This window comes from Dreissena polymorpha, chromosome 1 (genome assembly GCF_020536995.1).
Source record: "Dreissena polymorpha isolate Duluth1 chromosome 1, UMN_Dpol_1.0, whole genome shotgun sequence".
Lineage (NCBI taxonomy): Eukaryota > Metazoa > Mollusca > Bivalvia > Myida > Dreissenidae > Dreissena > Dreissena polymorpha.
In genome coordinates this window covers 162067798-162086587 of record NC_068355.1, presented here as the reverse complement: position 1 = coordinate 162086587, position 18790 = coordinate 162067798, and the positions used below count along the sequence as shown (strand labels likewise).

The following is an 18790-nucleotide window of genomic DNA, read 5'->3' as shown; positions in this document are numbered from 1 at the left end:
AGACACTCAGTGCGTGCAGGACTTATCCATTTTAGCTTTGCTTTCAGTGTATTCAAATGGTCCCACAGAAGGATCTTTATCTGTTTTATGAAGAGTCGTGCCTCTAACATCCAGTTGTGTAAGGGCAGTCACACTGTCAGGAATAGTTTCTGCTTTGATGAATATACCCAAAACTTCTGAGGTAAGATCCACCATACGCCTTTTCAGAGTATGTTTTAAGGGTTCTTCCGATTGAAACGATTTCACAAAGCCTTGGGATGTGCTTAATAGGCCTCTGAAATGATTTATCTTTGTGATGGTCTCCCTCCTGTGCTGGAAAAGCAGCTCCAGAATACGATCTTTTCGCTCAGTGCTTGTAACATATTTCTGCTCTTTTACTTGTGATTATAGAAGTAAGATTATAGCTGCCTGTGCTTCATCTGATACAGCATGTCCTTGAAAAACCTGACCGATCATTGTTCTGAAAAAATGTTAAGCATAAATTAAAATAGAGCCTTTAAAACAAAATGTTACTAACAAAAACCATGTCTCTATTGCATCAACTTCTCTGATCTGAATATATTTCACTTAATTGTGTAGATAATTTTATAAGTATTCTTCTCATTTGTTTAATGGAATTAATCATAATGACTTGAATTTTATTGGTAGGTAAATCATATCAAACGGATCTTAGGTAAACCATGACCTTTATCAGGCACATAAATGAAATATCATCTTTTTAAACCTGGAGCATTTAACGCTGTTGTAATGCTATCCAAATAACCCAGGACATCATGACAGGAAGCCATTTCATCCTTAAATTTCTTGTCTTTGGTATGAGATACCAGAGAAAATACATGTAACCTCCTAACCCGAAATGAATCCTTTACCACTGACCAATTATGACGGGAATCCAAGTTTACACACACATTTTATTATGAATAAAACAATTATGAAGAGACAGATAGCAATAGAAGGTTAATGCTACACAGATAGTAGAAAGAATGATATACATAAAGCAAAACATCTAAATACCCACCTTGAGTTTATTGTATCAACTAAAACAAAAGCAATTTGTATATTTTAAGGTAAGGTTGTAAGGAGTTATCCACCCAACCACTGGTTGTATAGTTATCAATACAATCATGTATATTTTTTAAAGTGATATTATGGGCAAATTTCACTGATGAATAGAGCTGAAAAGAATTAACAGGTCAAAAGAATAAGTTAAAATGTGGTAACTGACCAATTATCTACAACTCATCTTGCTACCAGTTGTTTATAAAAAATATAAATCATTTTCGATATTTTACACGACTCACCCAGTCCTCTATGCCAAAATGACCCGTAAAACAAAATTGTGTCTTTGTGTCGTATAAACGAATCTGCCTGAAAACTATATTTAGACTCACATCGTATATCGAATCATTCCTGTCGTCAGTTGTCAAAACGTGAGTACGGTTGATATTCAAATGGATTAATTTTTCTATCTCCGGGATATTGTTTTAGTATGTTGATGCTACATTAACAAATATAAGTGTATATGAAGTGAAAGCACTAAAAATAAACAACGGTTACGATACCTATGTACTGTTAGATGCCCATAATACCACTTTATATAAATACTCCATATATATTTTGTTTAGTAACCCTTGTAAAAAGAATCTGACACGATTAAATAATCATCAAATAACACAGATCTATTATGTTTGACAAATACATTAATTACCTCGTTGCCCCGTTCGTCCTCTGTCAAGAAGCCATAGAAGTAGACAGTGAGGACATCTACACATTCAATGAGTCGTGTCGCCACATCCAACATCTGAAGGAATCTACTGGGTATTGGACGAATCAAATGTCTTGGTACCTTGATGTTCATTAATGACTGGATTTTACCAAATATCTCCTGTACCTTTGGGGACTCTTCAATGTCATAGGAAACATCAGAAGCAAACACTGGTTATTCACTGTCAACACAACTCAGCAGTGTTGAAGCCACATTATTGACCATGTGTACAGTAACTCCACTAATATCCAACACATTTGGGTTTTTCCGTCGAATTAACGTCTCAACGCCACCTTTGTTTCCCCTTCATTGTGGAAAAATTGTCAATCAATACAATTGCTACTTGGCCCAACCAATATTGAGATGCGCTGGCCAAGTTCTGTTTCCTGGATCCAAAAATGTGTCAATTCGACTTATCCACTTTCCTCATCATAATACTGGGAAATAACATGTACAATCTTGTCATGGTTAATATTGTTGGCCTCGTCTCCGTTTAGTGACACTCTTTTTTTTCTTGCGTGTGTCCTTAATTTCATTCCTAAAGGCTTTGGCAACACCATGAGTATTAATGTAGGTAGCAGTTGTTTTTGAGATAGTGGTCTTATCTAATGCCTGCTCGTCTTCTTCTAGGCTGTTTTGCGTATTCCAAAGGAGCCAATTAATGTGGCAGATAATGTTCACTAAAAATGCGCGTAAAATGACCGTCTTGGATACAATAAATATGTGCTTCTTTCGTTTTTAAAACATCCAAGACATCTCTACGTTTTTTATTGTTATTTAGGCCCCTACAGTTGTATGAGATTAATTTCAGATTATCCATTTTTATACAGAGGACAAAAGTGCTTTAACATATGAATCATAAAACAGGTATTCTGGTACAATATATAAAATACAATAATCATAACTTTTTTTCTTCTGCATGTTAAGACACAAACAATTCAGCAAATTAAACACAAACATACACTATATTTACAAAAGAACAACATGTACAAAAGGAGGCTTAATGAAATATGAATGATTGTGGTTACAATCAAACATAGGGACTTATTTACATCAAAATACATAATTTTGCAACAAACGTAGAATTCTTAACGTGTTATTGTTTTGGTGGTGTATTCCTTTTGGTGAACATAAGAAAAAAGGAAAGAGCGACAGAGAAACCGAAAGTCTTCATGATTCACACAAAAAGTCAACAACAAAAAAATAACTGCAACATATTTTGGTGGTCAGTTTATTCTGCATGCTTTTTAGAAGTTTATTATTTTAATATTTAATACATTTTGCAATAATTTTTTAATGAATGCTTAAATTATCTTAACATATTTTTTTCATAAAATCTACATCTTTACATGTGTTTTACAACACAAACAAATGTGTTTAACGTATAATTATAGCAAGGCCCCTGGTGGAATAAGAATTTACATTAACGTTCATATTTCAAAACATTACGAAATAATTTTTGACAAGGGAAGTTTAATTTATCTAGACATGTTTTTTTTACAAAATCTACACATACACATGCTTATTACAAAAAAAACAAAACATATGTGTTAATCATGTAATTAAATCAAGGTACATAACATTCCTGGTAAATAAAGGATTGTCTTCAATTTTTATAATGAAAACTTATTTTATCTAAACATATTTTTTTATAACATCTACATCTACTCATGCTTTTTACAACAAAAGATTATGTGTTAATCATATAATTAAAGCAAGGTGCAGAACATCCCTGATTAATGAATGATCGTCTTCAATGTTCATGGGTTGCAGATATCAATTGTATTCATTTATATATAGACATAACTAAATTACGAAAGCGTATTTAAGCAGGCGAATGTTCGCGCATATTTAGAAGACATATACAGGAACAATATGCAAATTATGTTTTTACAATAAAAATTGTAACGACATGATTTATTTTCAATATAAAAAATATTGACAGCGTTGCAGCAAAAATGTAGATTGCACTCATGGTGGGCAAAAAGATTAAGTGTGCAAGGACATGAGAGTCCTATTAATTGACCTGCATAGGTCTATACTGGGAAGTCAATGATTTAGTCTATACGAACTGAGTTGTGAGATAGCAATAAGCTGGGTATAGGTGTATTATACTACTGTGTTGATTTTAAGATATAGTTTAAACAACAACTGATTAACTGTTATTACATTCTGTGATAGATTATTTAAATGGTCGAATATTGAAAAATCCTTAGTAATGATACTGTAATTCATATAAACATACACGCAGCTTAAAAAATTGTCAAGCAAATATAGAGGGCATATGCACATGTTTGGAGTTGATACATTGTTAGAATAACAGTATTGTCAATGTTTAATTTTGTCAGTACTGCAAAGACAGCTGCGAGATAATGTACCTTAATGTACCACAAATAATGCAACGGCAGTTCATTTTGAATAAATGGCCTATAATGTACATATAGGAAAAAACAAATATTCATCCTAAATATACTATAGTATAGGATAGAACTAAACAGATAATTTAAATTATGTACCACAAATTATGCAACAACAGTTAATTTTGAACAAATCACCTATTATGAACGTATAGGTAAAAACAAATATTCATCCTAAATATATTATAGTATAGGATAGAACTACAAAGATGATTTAACAAAATCTCCTCATATATAATGGGTCTAGTTACATTGAACAAAATAATATCATAGTATCATTAATTTATGGGTTTTTTAAGTAGATTTACAAGCAAATAAGTACTAATTAAATTTGATAAATACAACCATGCTTCCATGCTATTGCATCACCTGTGTATAAATTTATGATTTGTTGTGCTACTCAGGAAATAAAACTACCATACACTTAAAAAATTTGATAAGGACTATGATATTTTTAAGGTATAGATATATATAGATTTATGGGTATATTTTAAAATAGAAGGCAAAAATCTATAGTCAGTTTTTAGAGGTTTACCGATTATTATATAGTTTGTATCTTTGTTTACGTTTGCAAGTTTTCACTTTATCAACATATTTTTTTATGGATTGTAGTTTTCTAATTTATTTTTTTTAAATAAGTTTTATGATTATTACAAGGAATGTGTTTAAGTGTTAGAACAGTTATTTATAATTTGCGAGGAAAAAAACAACACACACACATACAAGCCGGTTCAACATATAATACACGCATTAATTTGTAATTTAAAAATGTATCAATTGTGCAAAGATAACTTGTGTTTATTTAGATGGGAGTGGAAGTATAAATACTATAGCAATATGTCTAGAAATGAACGCGATCATCGTAATATATCGTGATTATCGACACACTGGATACAAAGTTTAATCATTTACGTTCTTCTTTCCCACTCATTGTTTACTAAGTGGCCGTAGAACCAAAGAATATATGCTTCACGTATGTCATTTATGCACAAGAAGAAAGGTAACTGGTAGATATTTGATACATTAACGTTAAAAACGAATAAATTAAGCTACACGTCATTGTCGAGTAGCATTGCCCTTTTTTGAGATTCGTTCTATTGAATAATGTAATAAAAAAACTTGCCTGTTACGCAATGTATTTGGTATTTCAACCAGACCTTGTCACATGTAAGATTTTAAGTTCCTGGATGGTTATCCAGTCTATACAAATAACAAACCATTGATTGTCAAAACAGTTTAAAGGGACACTAACATTTTAAACGGCACTTAAACGACAACTGCTAAAACAATGTTAATTAAGAAAGCGTAATGATATGTAATAACGAAAACAACTTGCTAGATATTCTTAAAAACTAGTTCATGCATTCTAAGATAATAAATCACTTTATAATATGTGGCTTGTTTGCTCTTTTAAGATTACATGTTGACACCATTACTTTGTTTATTCAATATATCCATTTGTTGGACAGGGTTATTGACCAAGCTTGGTAGAGCAACTTGCTGAAGCGATGAACACTGTTTTAATGCCCGCGGATCGAAAGATCGGGGGTATATTGTTTTTGGCCTGTCTGTCATTGTATGTGTGCGTGTGTGTGTGTGTGCCCCAAAACTTTAACCAAAACTTTAACCTTGGTCATAACTTTTGCAATATTCAAGATAGCAACTTTTTATTTGACATGCATGTGTATTTCGTGGAGCTGCACATTTTGAGTGGTGAAAGGTCAAGTTCATCCTTCAAGGTCAAAGGTCAAAAAAACAAATTCAAAAACTTTAACCAAAACTTTAACCTTCTTCATAACCTTTTGCAATATTGAAGATAGCAACTTGATATTTGGCATGCATGTGTATCTCATGGAGCTGCAAATTTTGAGTGGTTAAAGGTCAAGGTCAAGGTCATCCTTCAAGGTCAAAGGTCAAATTTATGGCTTAAAAGCGGCACAATAGGGGGCATTGTGTTTCTGACAAACACATCTCTGGTTTCTTGTTATGTCTCCTTATTTACTACTTCGATACCCACTGATGATCGCGTTCTCTTGAACAAAAGACATGAACGTACCTATAAATATCATGTTAAATTTATTTAATGCATATGTATCGTCAATATTAAACTATAACTGTGAGGTTTGGGGATTTTTCAAAGCGGAAAACATTGAGCGCGTCCATCGCAAAATTTGTAAAATAATTTTAAATGTAAAGATGTCAACAAACTCATGATCGTTATATGCCGAGGTTGGTAAATTCCCCTGTATTTAGACAGATATGCCAGAATCGTTAAATATTTTTTGAAATTATATACTGTAAAGCAGGGTAATTGTATTCTAAAGCAAATTGTTATATCACAGAGATTATACATTGAACGCAAACATAACACAAACAAATGGTCATCAAAAGTACGGGACATTCTTAATCAAACCGGTTTTAACGACGTATGGCTATTCTCCGAATCTGTGAACTTTAATCAATTTATCCCGATACTTTAAAACAGACTACGAGACCAGTATATCACTAACTGGAATATAAGTGTAACATTATCTAGTTCAATGATTTTAAGGAATTGAAACCAGTTTTCGAAAGATCGGCTTATCTTGATATTGTTGAAAATAAAAACATAGGAACATTATTGCTAAATTACGTGTGTCGTCTCACAAAATATTTATTGAAACGGGTAGACACCAGAACGTTGTTAGCGATCAACGTAAATGTGTTTTATGCAATCTTAATGATATCGAGGATGAATATCCCTTTGTTCTTAAATGTCTTTACTATGCAGATCTTAGGAAAACGTTAATTCCAAAGTATTATAGATTTCGCCCATATATGTTTAAGTGTATCGAACTACTTAATAGTTCAAAGAAAAAAGTGTTAAGACAACTAGCCATGTTTTGTTTAAAAGGCTTTGAAATGCGAGAAAATGCCTTGTATATGTAGGATAAATTATATTTCACAAATACAATAAGCTTGATATAATGTTATACGTGTTGCAAATATTAAACTACATTTTTACATTATGTATTAACCTCATCCATGTGACATTCTCACTAAAACATGTATTTTATTCATTTTTTAAATTGATATTTCTTCGAAATGATGTATGGTTTGTATTTAATTGAAACGCATGCTGTTATTGCATATTTATGTTTATGACGATGAGCTATATATGTGCTCGAAGTCGAAAAAAACTATTCTGTTCTTTTCTGTGTTTTGTTTTTAGCTGACTTTGTTCCTTTCAATTTTTAATTTTTTGAAAATATAATATTTGATTAACTTAATGAATATGTTTTAGTGAAGTGCATATATGCAAACCCAAATATAATAAATGAGTGTAGTAGGACAACATTTTTTCCCTGCCACTATCCCTTTTTACGATTTACATGAGTCGTCTTTCATAGGTAAACGATACTATCTAAACATATGGGAATATAAGGGGATTTCTAAATTTCAAAATATTACATTACCATAAGTGATCGTCATGATTTGACATAACAATCAAAATGGGGAATACAATTTCATTAGTAAAAAATGTGAGATTATGACAATTTGATTGTTTTAATTAATTAGTCAAATATACATAGTTGGAATTAATTTGAATAGTTATTCACTACATTTTCTCACGAATTAGTAAACACGCTTGCGCAAATTTTTAATATTTTATAGATCTGTGCTTAACAATTTGTTGTTTCTTTTCAGAAATCAATACCAAGATACATTAAGAAGAGGAAATTTTACTACAATGACGTAAGTTTTTATATTATTGTAAAACATAGCCAATCAGTTGTCAAAAAAGTATATTTGGCAGCGAATGCATTTTTAACCGTCATTACTTAGACATAAACTTTTATGTTGGTCGGACATTCATTATTATTTTTTTACTCATTAAACTACATGTACATTGAATGTTTGTGCCTTAAAGGGGCTTGTTCACTAATTATTTATATTTTCGAAAGATTTCATAAAATGTGTTTACTAGAAAATGTATAATTGAATAGTATTGTTTAATTATAATAGAACTAAACATGTTTCGTTCATCGGGATTATTACCCAGGACCTCAGTAACCTGAAGCTAATGCGTTACCCCTGCGCTACGCTGGCTTTGGTTGCATTACCTAAACGAAATGCGTAATAAACGCAAGCCTTATTTTTTTACTAGTTTCGAATGACTATTCACCATTTTACCAGCGTAGTAGGAACCATTGGTATAGAAATACGTTTAAGTTAAATCGTGTAATAAAATGGACTGATAAACCTGCATCATTTCAGGCAAATATAAACTCTTTCGAAGTAGCAAATTTTATGAATTCCACGTGACTTAAGATGACAAATCGACCGCGGCTTTCGTAAAGTCATACGCCGCTTTATAATATGCAATCAAAGTATTTGGACGCAATACAAGCTCGATTTGGACACTGTGATCGACAGTGCGAACATATCCAACCAGGTGCAGCCGTCCTTTTAGACAAAACCTATAACTTACAACACAATGTCATATATCCAACCTATAACTTACAACGCAATGTCATATATCCATCGTTACATATAATGCGCACAAGTGCATTACCACTCTTTATTGTGTGCACATAAGATAAAGACGTATTCGTAAGCGCGAGTCATTATTTTCCTCATTGAAGCAGTATGCTATTGTCAACCGTTGTGCGTTTTTGTGATCGAAAGATTATGAAGCGGATGTTTTTTGCTATTTTTTACTGTGCATTCTTACCAGAGCGCATAAACGTATCACGCTAAGCAATAAGCGTTTAAAGGCGAGTTTAAGTTATTGTACTAAGTAAATTACATTCACGAAAAAATCGGCTGTGCCTTGTGTAAATATGTGTATGACGTTTGTAAATAGCAGACGGAAGTTTGAAGTTCCCAAAAGAATGTTAATGTGAGCGAAATGTCGTCTTTTTACTCAACCTCTGCGCTACACATAACTCTCTACCTGTATTAACCATTCTTGCCCTTATGTTATGTGCCGTATATTAACGGCTTTACCTGCGTTATACGAAAATGAGTATAAGGTCATATGTAATCGCGCAATCAGGTCAGGAGCTTCCCTGTTTCTTAAAACTTACGTAAACTTACGTAAGGTGCCTTGGTCTCATAATAAGACATTGTAGCTCCTGGCGAAACAGTGAAAATAAATTAAACCTATTTAAGCATGACTCAGTTCACTTTATGTAATAATATAACTAATTTAAAATAAGCCGTTGGCAAATTATCAAAGCCATGTTCTTTGTTTTGGATAACTTAATTTCGTCCATTAACACAAACAACGCAAACCTCACTGACTCTTGCGCGAGAATTTTTATTGAAGCTTAAAATGGTATGTTAGGAGTCCAAAGTGTCAAAAAAATTCAGTCGTTCTAGCTCGGAGTTTATGAGTAAACATAGGTAGACCGTGATAATGCGAAAGTATAGTGTTTATCATGATTACACAAATAGTTCATTTTCGAAGTTTTGCCGCTTTCACAGGGCACATTTAGTTCAGCAACGTGTCCCGACTCGTTACCATGCCAATCTTTTGTTCAAAACATGTTAACATCAGAAATGTGAGGTAACTGATGCTGAAGCATCGCCTCTTTCCCACGTAAGATAATTTTATAATAGCAAAACAGGTCAAACATTTGCACTTTTGCAAAAATAACCCTAGATCGCTCAGCTGTGTAAAGTGCGTAGCCAGTTTTGAAGCCAGTGGCATGATTTGAACATTTTTTGTAAATGACGACGATATGATGTCATATTCATATTACCAACGTTTATAGGAGTTGTGTGTGTTAGTTTGTAGGGTATTCAGATTTCTGCAAACTATTTAGGCCAATATGACCCTAAGGGCAGTTTTTCAATAGAAATACCTTATTACTTTTCAAGTATTCCTCTGTGCATCGTTGCTTCATAGCAAATATTTTAAAATGATATAATTAAAGAAGTCTTAAAAAAAATATATGACCCGTGGGGTGTGGCCATTATTAAATCTAAGGGCCCAAACGGTACATGACAATTATACGATGTCACACACAAAATACTAAACCTCTGACCTTTTCAGTTTCACAACAGGAGGTATTGTAAGTATTTTTGCTGTATACCTCTATACAAATACTGTCACCACGAGGCTGGAGCAGTGAAAAGTGTTCTTGACCTTGTGGTTGCAGTGAAGAACACTGTTTAAAGTCTTAACATGAAAACAAATAACAATTAGGGCGGGGCTAGGTTGGACCGCAGGAGCACTAATTGATTTTTTTGTAGAGAGGCACCATACTATATTGCATGCAAAAACTCAAGTCGCAGTGCCTTTCGGTTTCAGAAAAGAAGATTTAAAAACTGTTAATTAGATAACAATTCGGACAACAAATTAACCCCAGGCAGGGCCAATTTTTAGGGGATATGCTTTGAACACACTTGGTAGAGGATCACCATACGAAGTTACAAAATTTTTATTGAATCCCTGGCCATTTCGGTTTAAGAGACTATACTTTTTTAAATTAGGTAATATATTACTCAAAATGAATCACTTGACCCCCGAGGCGTAGCCAGTTTTTACCCAATGATCACATAAATTTAACAAACTTCTTACGATATTATATTCCAAAGGTTAAAAAATCTACCTTTCGGTATTTAAGAAGATTTTTCAAGATTATTTACTATATCAGTTTGAAACATTCAATTGAATCTGTGGGGGCAAGTGTTAACTACACTTTTTTATTTTCTTTTATTTATTACCGGTTAAGGTAGCGCACCTCTAATGGGTACATATCCAAATATAATCTAATTAATTATTTTTTTAATCAGCATCATTTCACTGATCTACATGCAAATTTGTAGGTAGGCTTTCCATGCTTTTTAAAAAAATATACCGATTTTTTCAAAACCACCCCCACGCTCGGCTTTTGTCCAGTTTATTTTCACCCCTGGGGTATATAAAAGTTCCATAATTCATTCAAATTTCCAAATATGGGCATGCAGTTGGTGTGTACAGATGCTGTAAAGGTGTTTAAAGTTTAAACAAGATGAAATAAGTATTCTTTTACAGACATTTATTTTTTACAAATTTTTATCTATGGAAGAGCGCCATGAAATGTAAGTGATTTCAGCCAAGTAAAAATTGGGTCGGTTAAAAACAAAGTGTCATAAAATTCAAAATAGTATCATTTAAGTCATATTTTAAACTTAGTTTTTATAGAAACACTATATACAGCAAAAATACCAAGAAGTAGACAGATTTACCGTTTACTTTTTGAAATAAAAATAAAAATGCAACATGCATGGTTCGTATTTTCAACAGTAAATCACCCAATTTCGCCATAACGTTGTTTTAATTTTAATAATTGAAGAATGTGCATAAAAATTGCATCATATTTAACAATAAATATAGCTTATATGCCATATTAAATCAAATTACGTTAGAAAATAAATAAAACGCGTCGAAAAAAAGTATACGTCGTCGACAGGATTCGAACCTGCGCGGGAATATCCCAAAAGATTACTAGTCTATCGCCTTAACCACTAGGCTACGGCACCTAATAGTAGGCTCTTCAACCTTCGAAGAAATCGCGGGAAATCATTAGAGGTGCACTACCTTAAGGTATGTAAAATGCGATAGAGGCAATCAATAGTACATTGACCGGGCATTATTTTGTCCATGGACCTCACGCGCTTTATATTTACATCGCGCGCTAAATATTGACGGATGACACCCTGTTTCACACGTCTAAATTGCACTGTGCAGTTGACTTTTACTGTAATACATTGTTGACACTGGTGCTGTTTAAAATTAAACTTATTTAAAAATAATATATATTTTTTATTACATAAATTAAAATGTTAAATTTACACACACATTTAACGTTGAAGTTGTTCTGGATAAGCACTTTCGATAATTTAATAAATTTTCGTCAAGTGATGTTAAACTCGTTTCGTGTACAGTTGTTGATACACATTAAACGTGTCACACTATTCGGTACAATTTACTAAATCGAACAACCACGTCGGGTCCAATGACATACTAAAGACCAGTCAGAAAGCACCAACTTTATATTGATCTCAGCCCTCGGCTTCGGTCCATTAATGATTTGGGGCTGCCTGGCTAGCCACGCTAATGCCTTTGGGTCCCCGGTTTCATTTTTTAGTTCCTAATTATGTTATTTTATCAAATGCATTATTGTTCTCTTTCCAGGATATTGTTTTAGTATGCTGATGCTGCATTTACACATATAAGTGTATATGAAGTGAAAACACAAAAAATAAACAACGGTTTTGATAGACACCTATAAACTGTTAGATGCCCATAATATCACTTTAAGTTGTGTATCTTTGAATTTGGTCCGCCAATTGTTATCTGTTTCGTGCGCTATTGTTGTGTCCTAGGTATTTTGTAGATGAATTATGCTTCATATTATGTATGATTTGCGCGCAATGTTTTATTTATTATTAGATGACTTGTATGAACGTGCTTGCTGGAATTTCTTTAAGTTACTATATCTTTAACACGCAGAATGTGCTTATTGACATTGGCATGCACATGCCAGTGTACATGCCACTGGTTGAGATGGACCAACCTTCTGTTGAGAAAGACAATGAAGACGTGTGGGTTCCAAGAGATGACAATGCGGGTGATATATATTTGGAACCCGAAAGTTCTACACGGCCATGTACAATTGTTAAAAAGGAAACAGTGTTGGATGGTTCCGGATGGGACACAATTTTAGATGAAACTGCAGATAGTGAATACGACATAATTGGAGGCATGTTGAAGTTAACATATAGAATATGTGTCTAAATTTTAAGCAATATAAATGTATAAGAATAATAATACTGTTTAGCACTCAACCTCACAAAGATTTATCCATTTGATTTAATGTTATTTATTTCAGATGTACCATATGGTTCGTTGGAAGAAGTGTTGGCATTAGAACGGTTTCACATGAAACTTACAGTTTTCAGAAAAGTAATAGTTGTGACCATTGATATTTACAAAATACTACCCCATTTGTCATTTGTGGGTAAGTGTTGATGTAAATAGATGTTGCATACATTGAGGCGACAGTTATCCCTAAATGTGTACATCGAAAAACATAACTCGCGAAGTGGTGTTGATATTGATCTTGCAGCGAACTTGGGGACCACGGAAACGGCTATTAATTAGTTTTGTATCATAATATCTTATTTAAGTGTACACAATAATGTGTTGAATGATACCGTTAATAAAGAAACTTGGTATTTAAATTGATAAAAGTATTTCTGGTTTGTATCGTTCTATATAACATTTATTGATTTGGTTATAAATGTAATTACTTGAAAGGTTATTGAATCCATTTCAATAATGGTTACCAACTAGCATTTTTGTTTATAATTTGAGAAACAAAGTTTAATAGTATTGTTATGTTTAGAAAGTATATTTTTCTTACATGCGGAACTTTATTTCAGAATATCCGTCAGTATTTAGACAAATCGCAACGCGGAACCACAGATCTGCTATAGAGTTGTTAATAGAACAACTTCTAGAGATAAAATGTTTAAATCATGGCAACATATTCAAAACGGGACTCCAAAGATGTGGTATATGGTTTATTTAATATATTTAATGAATATTACCATAAGGATATAGTATATTTAGAGGATATGTGTATATATCCGGTTAAAACCGACCATTATGTTCCCGGTACAAGGCGACAAATATTCCAATGAGAGCTTACGCGTGTGAAATTACGTACTGTCACACCTATATAAGTATGATTCGCAATTTTTGCGAAACCAACCCATCTTATTATATTTACTAATGTCGACTAGAGTTTTATGTCCGTTTATTTTCTGATTGACGAGTTGTTTTTAGAATCAAAATATACAGTCTACCGATATGCTGTATAACATTGAAAATATGCCGTGGGTTCAAACAGTACCTTTGTGTAGATACTGACCCTTCCACTTGGAATAACTACTAAAAACGTCGAAGGCGCCTTTGTCTTATTGGCCCACACAAATGCAAATATGAACAAGACATACATTTTAACTATGTTTCAAATGAAAGTAACATGCTAAGAAATTATTCCTAACTGTGTTAGAAGGGGAGATTATATTTCAAAATATGTTTAGTATATCTTCTGTAAGAATGATATACAATGCCCAAGTCATTGTAAATTATGCGTACGGGGTCATCTTCATAGATTATGGCATATTGAAGAAAGCTATAAAACGTTCACGGATATTGAGTTGAAAATACATCGTATTATAGAACTCAAAGGCTCTGCTTAATTTCAGGATATCAACACTTGGCTATGATTTTGGATGTTAAAGATAAGTTTGACAGCCGTTATACAAAAAAGTACATTGCAATAATGGCTGATACAATTAAGCCACTGATTGTACCATCAAAAGTTACACGTTATTTGTGGAGCACTGGAGTAATAAGTGAGGAAGAGGTACAGCTGATAAACAATGCCGAAATGATGCAAGGAATTGAAAAGGCTGTGGATACTCTGCTGGATAAAATGCAACAGAGGCATGTGTATTGGTATAGTCATTTTGTAGAAGCGCTGAGGCATGCAGAAATGTCTGAAGCCGTGGAACTCCTAGACATTCCTGAGCTACACACCGGTATAATGTTATATATATGTATTATACAAAATAACGTTTAGCAGATGCGGCACAAAATCAAAAAGAGAGCCCGCTATCCGCTAAATCGTGCTATATTTTCATTTTCGAAGCCTCACCGAATAAACGAATTATACCCGACACCAATAATGAAATTGTTTATCATCACACCAACTATACCATATAGTGTTATGTTATTTATGTCGATACTATAATGCCTATGCAGGGTCGATGATTTTTGTATGCATACAATGTTATATCAATTTCATAACAACAGAATGCGCTGGATTTCACCAACATGGAGATCAAATTACTTTCAATGCAACGCTTAATAATTTGCCTGCTGCGCCAGAACCACCGACAACACAATACGGAATTACCCAACTCCATTTAGTACAGAACACGACACATTTTACTGAGGAAGAGGACACAGATACAGATTTTGTTATGGTGTCAGACATTGATGCAGTACCCGCTTTAGATAATAGTATATATTCGAAGCAAATTTCCTAACAGTGAGATACATATTTCATACGCTTATCGGGTGTTTGGTATTGTATAATTACAGGTGAAATGACCAGGATTTTCTACGTACCTGAAGGACATAAACTGCCTCTTGGCTTTGAAGGCGAATCTGACGACACGGCCAACTACACTAACGAAAGCGCTGACAGTGACTTTGTTCATGTTTATGGATGCGACACACCAATTACAGAAATGGATGATAACTCATCAATTGGTTTTGTTAAAATAGACGGGATGAGAAACAATTCACTATTTGTGGCTGAGGCTCAAGTTTCACCCGGTTTGTAAAATTAAATATTTTACTTATATGATGTTGTTGCATTGCCCATGGATTATTAATATTTGGTGAGATAAATCTAAAAATCAGTATACTCTTCTTCAATTTCAACGTTAACCCCACTACCAAGCATTGCATATGGTGTTTATAAAGCTTAACCTTGCATTAAACGGATCCTTTTGATAACAATACTTACGATACTAAAAGAACATACCGGTTTTATATGTATGGTTTAAAGTTCTATATAAAGTCTGTTGGAATTCACATACACGCACTTGTATATCTAAAGCATATTTATGCAAGTTGTAAAACCCCACACTGTTATATAAATACAGATACACATGTACGCCGAATACTGTGACCTTTTCAGGCAAGAGATGTAATAAGCCGCCGTTGCCAAAGGTTCCAGCAGAAGTGTTCATAGAACCTCCCCCTCTTCCTCCCAGGATCCCGCTGAAGGGTGCGTTTATTCAAATACGTTTTACTGCATCTATTGCATGAATTGTATTAACGTTTATAAGAACACTATAGACATATAAACAAGTAAATATACCGTGTGCTCACATTATTACAAACATTGAATGCATGTGTTCATTGCATCGCTGTATAAACATAATATGTTGTCGGATTTTCTAAATGTGAAGCATTACGTGAAATCGATTTTTATTAATAAATAGGAAGAGTAATACCCTGTTGTTATGCGTTTTTAGTTATATATTTTCGCAAACTAACCGTCATAAATATATAAAAAAAACATTAAAAGACTAAATATCAGTTGTAAATGCAAACAATTGAATATGCACGCGATGACTTATTTCAGGAAAGCAGCCGTACCCTCTTCCGCGCGTATCGTTCGGAAAATATGATCTTGTTCCTTCAAGTAAGTTTAAAAATATTACTTACCAATGTTTTGTGCGTTTTATTTATCGTTTTCAATGTACTCTATTGCAGAACAAAAGAACCCGGCATACAATTCAAAAAGCCGAGCTATGATTAGCTTGATTATCAAATCGCATCTTTTAGTTCCTTAAATAAGAAACTTTCGGCAATGTTGTAGTATCATTTCTTTCAATACTGTTAGTCCATGAAAAAGTACTAATTTACAGACTAGTTGTATGTGTGTATATACTTTTAAGAAACTGTGAAAAAGCCACCATCCATATTGCGCTCAAAATACAAAATTCATTTACCATATGAAAAACGCTCTGAAAAAGAATTTGTAAAATGTACCAGATATAAGCATCTCAATTTAGACCATCTCTCAACATTTTTACATTATAATCAGAGTATTTCGTTGACGGTAATAACATGAATCCGGCGCATGGTTTTAGTACTGTTATGATTTCGTGTTTTGTTTTAAATTAAATTGCGGGCACCATAGGGTTTTAATATGAAAAAACAAACATGTTTCGTCTTGTCGTTACTACAATTATGTTAAGCCTATGGTAAAGTTTGTTTTAAACGATTTACATTACTCTACAACGGCGTTTTTTCAACTAAACGGACATTTAAAATAATATAATTTGAAAAAAACCTTCTATTTTAAAAATAAATTGTTAGCATTTTGTCCGCTTTACATGAAAATAATAATAATAGGTAACTGTTTCGGAGTCACTAAATAAATGTGGCAAGTTGTAATGTTTTGTATCTTAAACCGTATATGGGATAAACAAAACCAAAGATAAATAAAGTATTAAATTTTGTGCGCATATCTTGGTTTGCTAACATACAAGTTTTATCAATAGATAGCGACAGTTATTGTCAGCTAAACCATACACTAACGGAAAAGAAAAAAGATCAAATAGATGACGTGCATTACGAAGACGAGGAAAACCCTGATAAAGGCACAACGTCGGACAACACTGTCGAGAATATCCATAAGGTTAGAAGTCTCGATGTTTCAAATGTTGAAATGGCGACGGCAAAGCAGATTCAGAAACACCATACAAGCCTGGATGCGTTAGACATAACGTCCATTCATACAATGGACAAAGAGATGCTTGTAAAACGTATTGAACTGTTAATATACGAACAAACTGATGATATTGGGAAAACGGAATTGCTTAATACAATGGCAGTGGAGATTACCAATTTAAGCTCTTGCAAGGTTGATAAAATAGAAGCCTTAAAAAATGTCCTAAGAGCAGATAAAATATTGAAAATACAACAAGCCGAACTCACAAGTAAGTATCGCGCTTGTTATAGTTTGAGTTGTTTTTAAACGCAAACAAATTGCAAATTTCTTATGAATATTGTAATATGTTGTGTATGTTTACCATATTGTGTAATAGTGATTGTAGTATATAAACAACGTATTGTTACAGGAATAGTTACACATCATGACAATTCTGCCATCAATGATGAGTATCCATGCGAAGGCGTGTATTCTGCCAGACAGCTTGAAACAGAGAGAAACGATGCTGCAAACATCATGGGCACTCTTTTCATGGCTGCCATCCTGCACAACACCCAAAGAAACGAAATGCCGACGCGGTCTTTTAGACCATTACAGAGGAACAGTTTTAGGAACCGATCATTTTGTCCACTGTCAAAGGCAAGGCGATCATCCTTCAAAGATTCGGCCGTTTACAGCTGCTCAAATATTTACACTATTTACGAGGAGCCTGTGCTGGATTAAATATATATATATATATATATATATATATATATATATATATATATATATATATATATATATATATATATATATATACATAGTATAAGTGTTTTACATTGAATCATATGGTCGCCTTTCATTCGCGAATAAATACTTCGCGGTAAAACAAAGTAGTACCTCCAACGTGTTGAATTTAGTAAACAAGCGCAATATCTTGACATATTTGTGTTTATGTGCATGACATCATGTGATTATTAAGGGGCTTTTTATTAAAACATATTATTTTGTTTAATTTCATATTGAAGCTAGTTATTTGCTTAAATGATGTGATAAATAGAATACCAGGACAATGTTAAATTTATTTGGTTTGCATAAACACCTGGACTATTTATCTGGTTGAGGTTTTCAAAGCCTCGACAAACCAACTGACTGCATTCAACTCAATCTTTGTATTAATTGAATTTCTTCTGAGGTTTTCTATGTGGATGAAATACACGTGATATGTACAATGCATACTAAGGAATATCTACGAATCTTAATCTTCATTGATAAAAAGGTGAATTGATAATTCAAACAATGTACTTGTATAACATTTATATGATGTATAA

The 18790-nt window shown here is 33.1% G+C and overlaps 1 protein-coding gene across 1 annotated transcript; it reads left to right on the top strand.

Annotated features, from left to right (window-relative positions):
* The first annotated feature begins 7612 nt into the window (after positions 1-7612).
* On the top strand, positions 7613-18203 carry LOC127862991 (uncharacterized). The gene is made up of 11 exons (XM_052402340.1): positions 7613-7703; positions 7870-7917; positions 12668-12917; positions 13047-13175; positions 13600-13731; positions 14431-14766; positions 15332-15568; positions 15936-16025; positions 16386-16445; positions 17311-17748; positions 17890-18203. Exons 1-11 carry the CDS (start codon positions 7674-7676, stop codon positions 18201-18203), a joined length of 2064 nt encoding a protein of 687 aa, XP_052258300.1. The 5' UTR covers positions 7613-7673.
* The last annotated feature ends 587 nt before the right edge of the window (positions 18204-18790 follow it).

What these genes read in the sequence shown, in the direction of transcription:
- LOC127862991 (XM_052402340.1), top strand. Translation starts at nt 7,674, where the DNA reads ATGGGGAATACAATTTCATTAGTAAAAAAT. An exon ending in ACCCCATTTGTCATTTGTGG is followed by an intron (nt 13,176 to 13,599) that starts GTAAGTGTTGAT and finishes ACTTTATTTCAG; the next exon opens with AATATCCGTCAGTATTTAGA. An exon ending in AACGGGACTCCAAAGATGTG is followed by an intron (nt 13,732 to 14,430) that starts GTATATGGTTTA and finishes GCTTAATTTCAG; the next exon opens with GATATCAACACTTGGCTATG.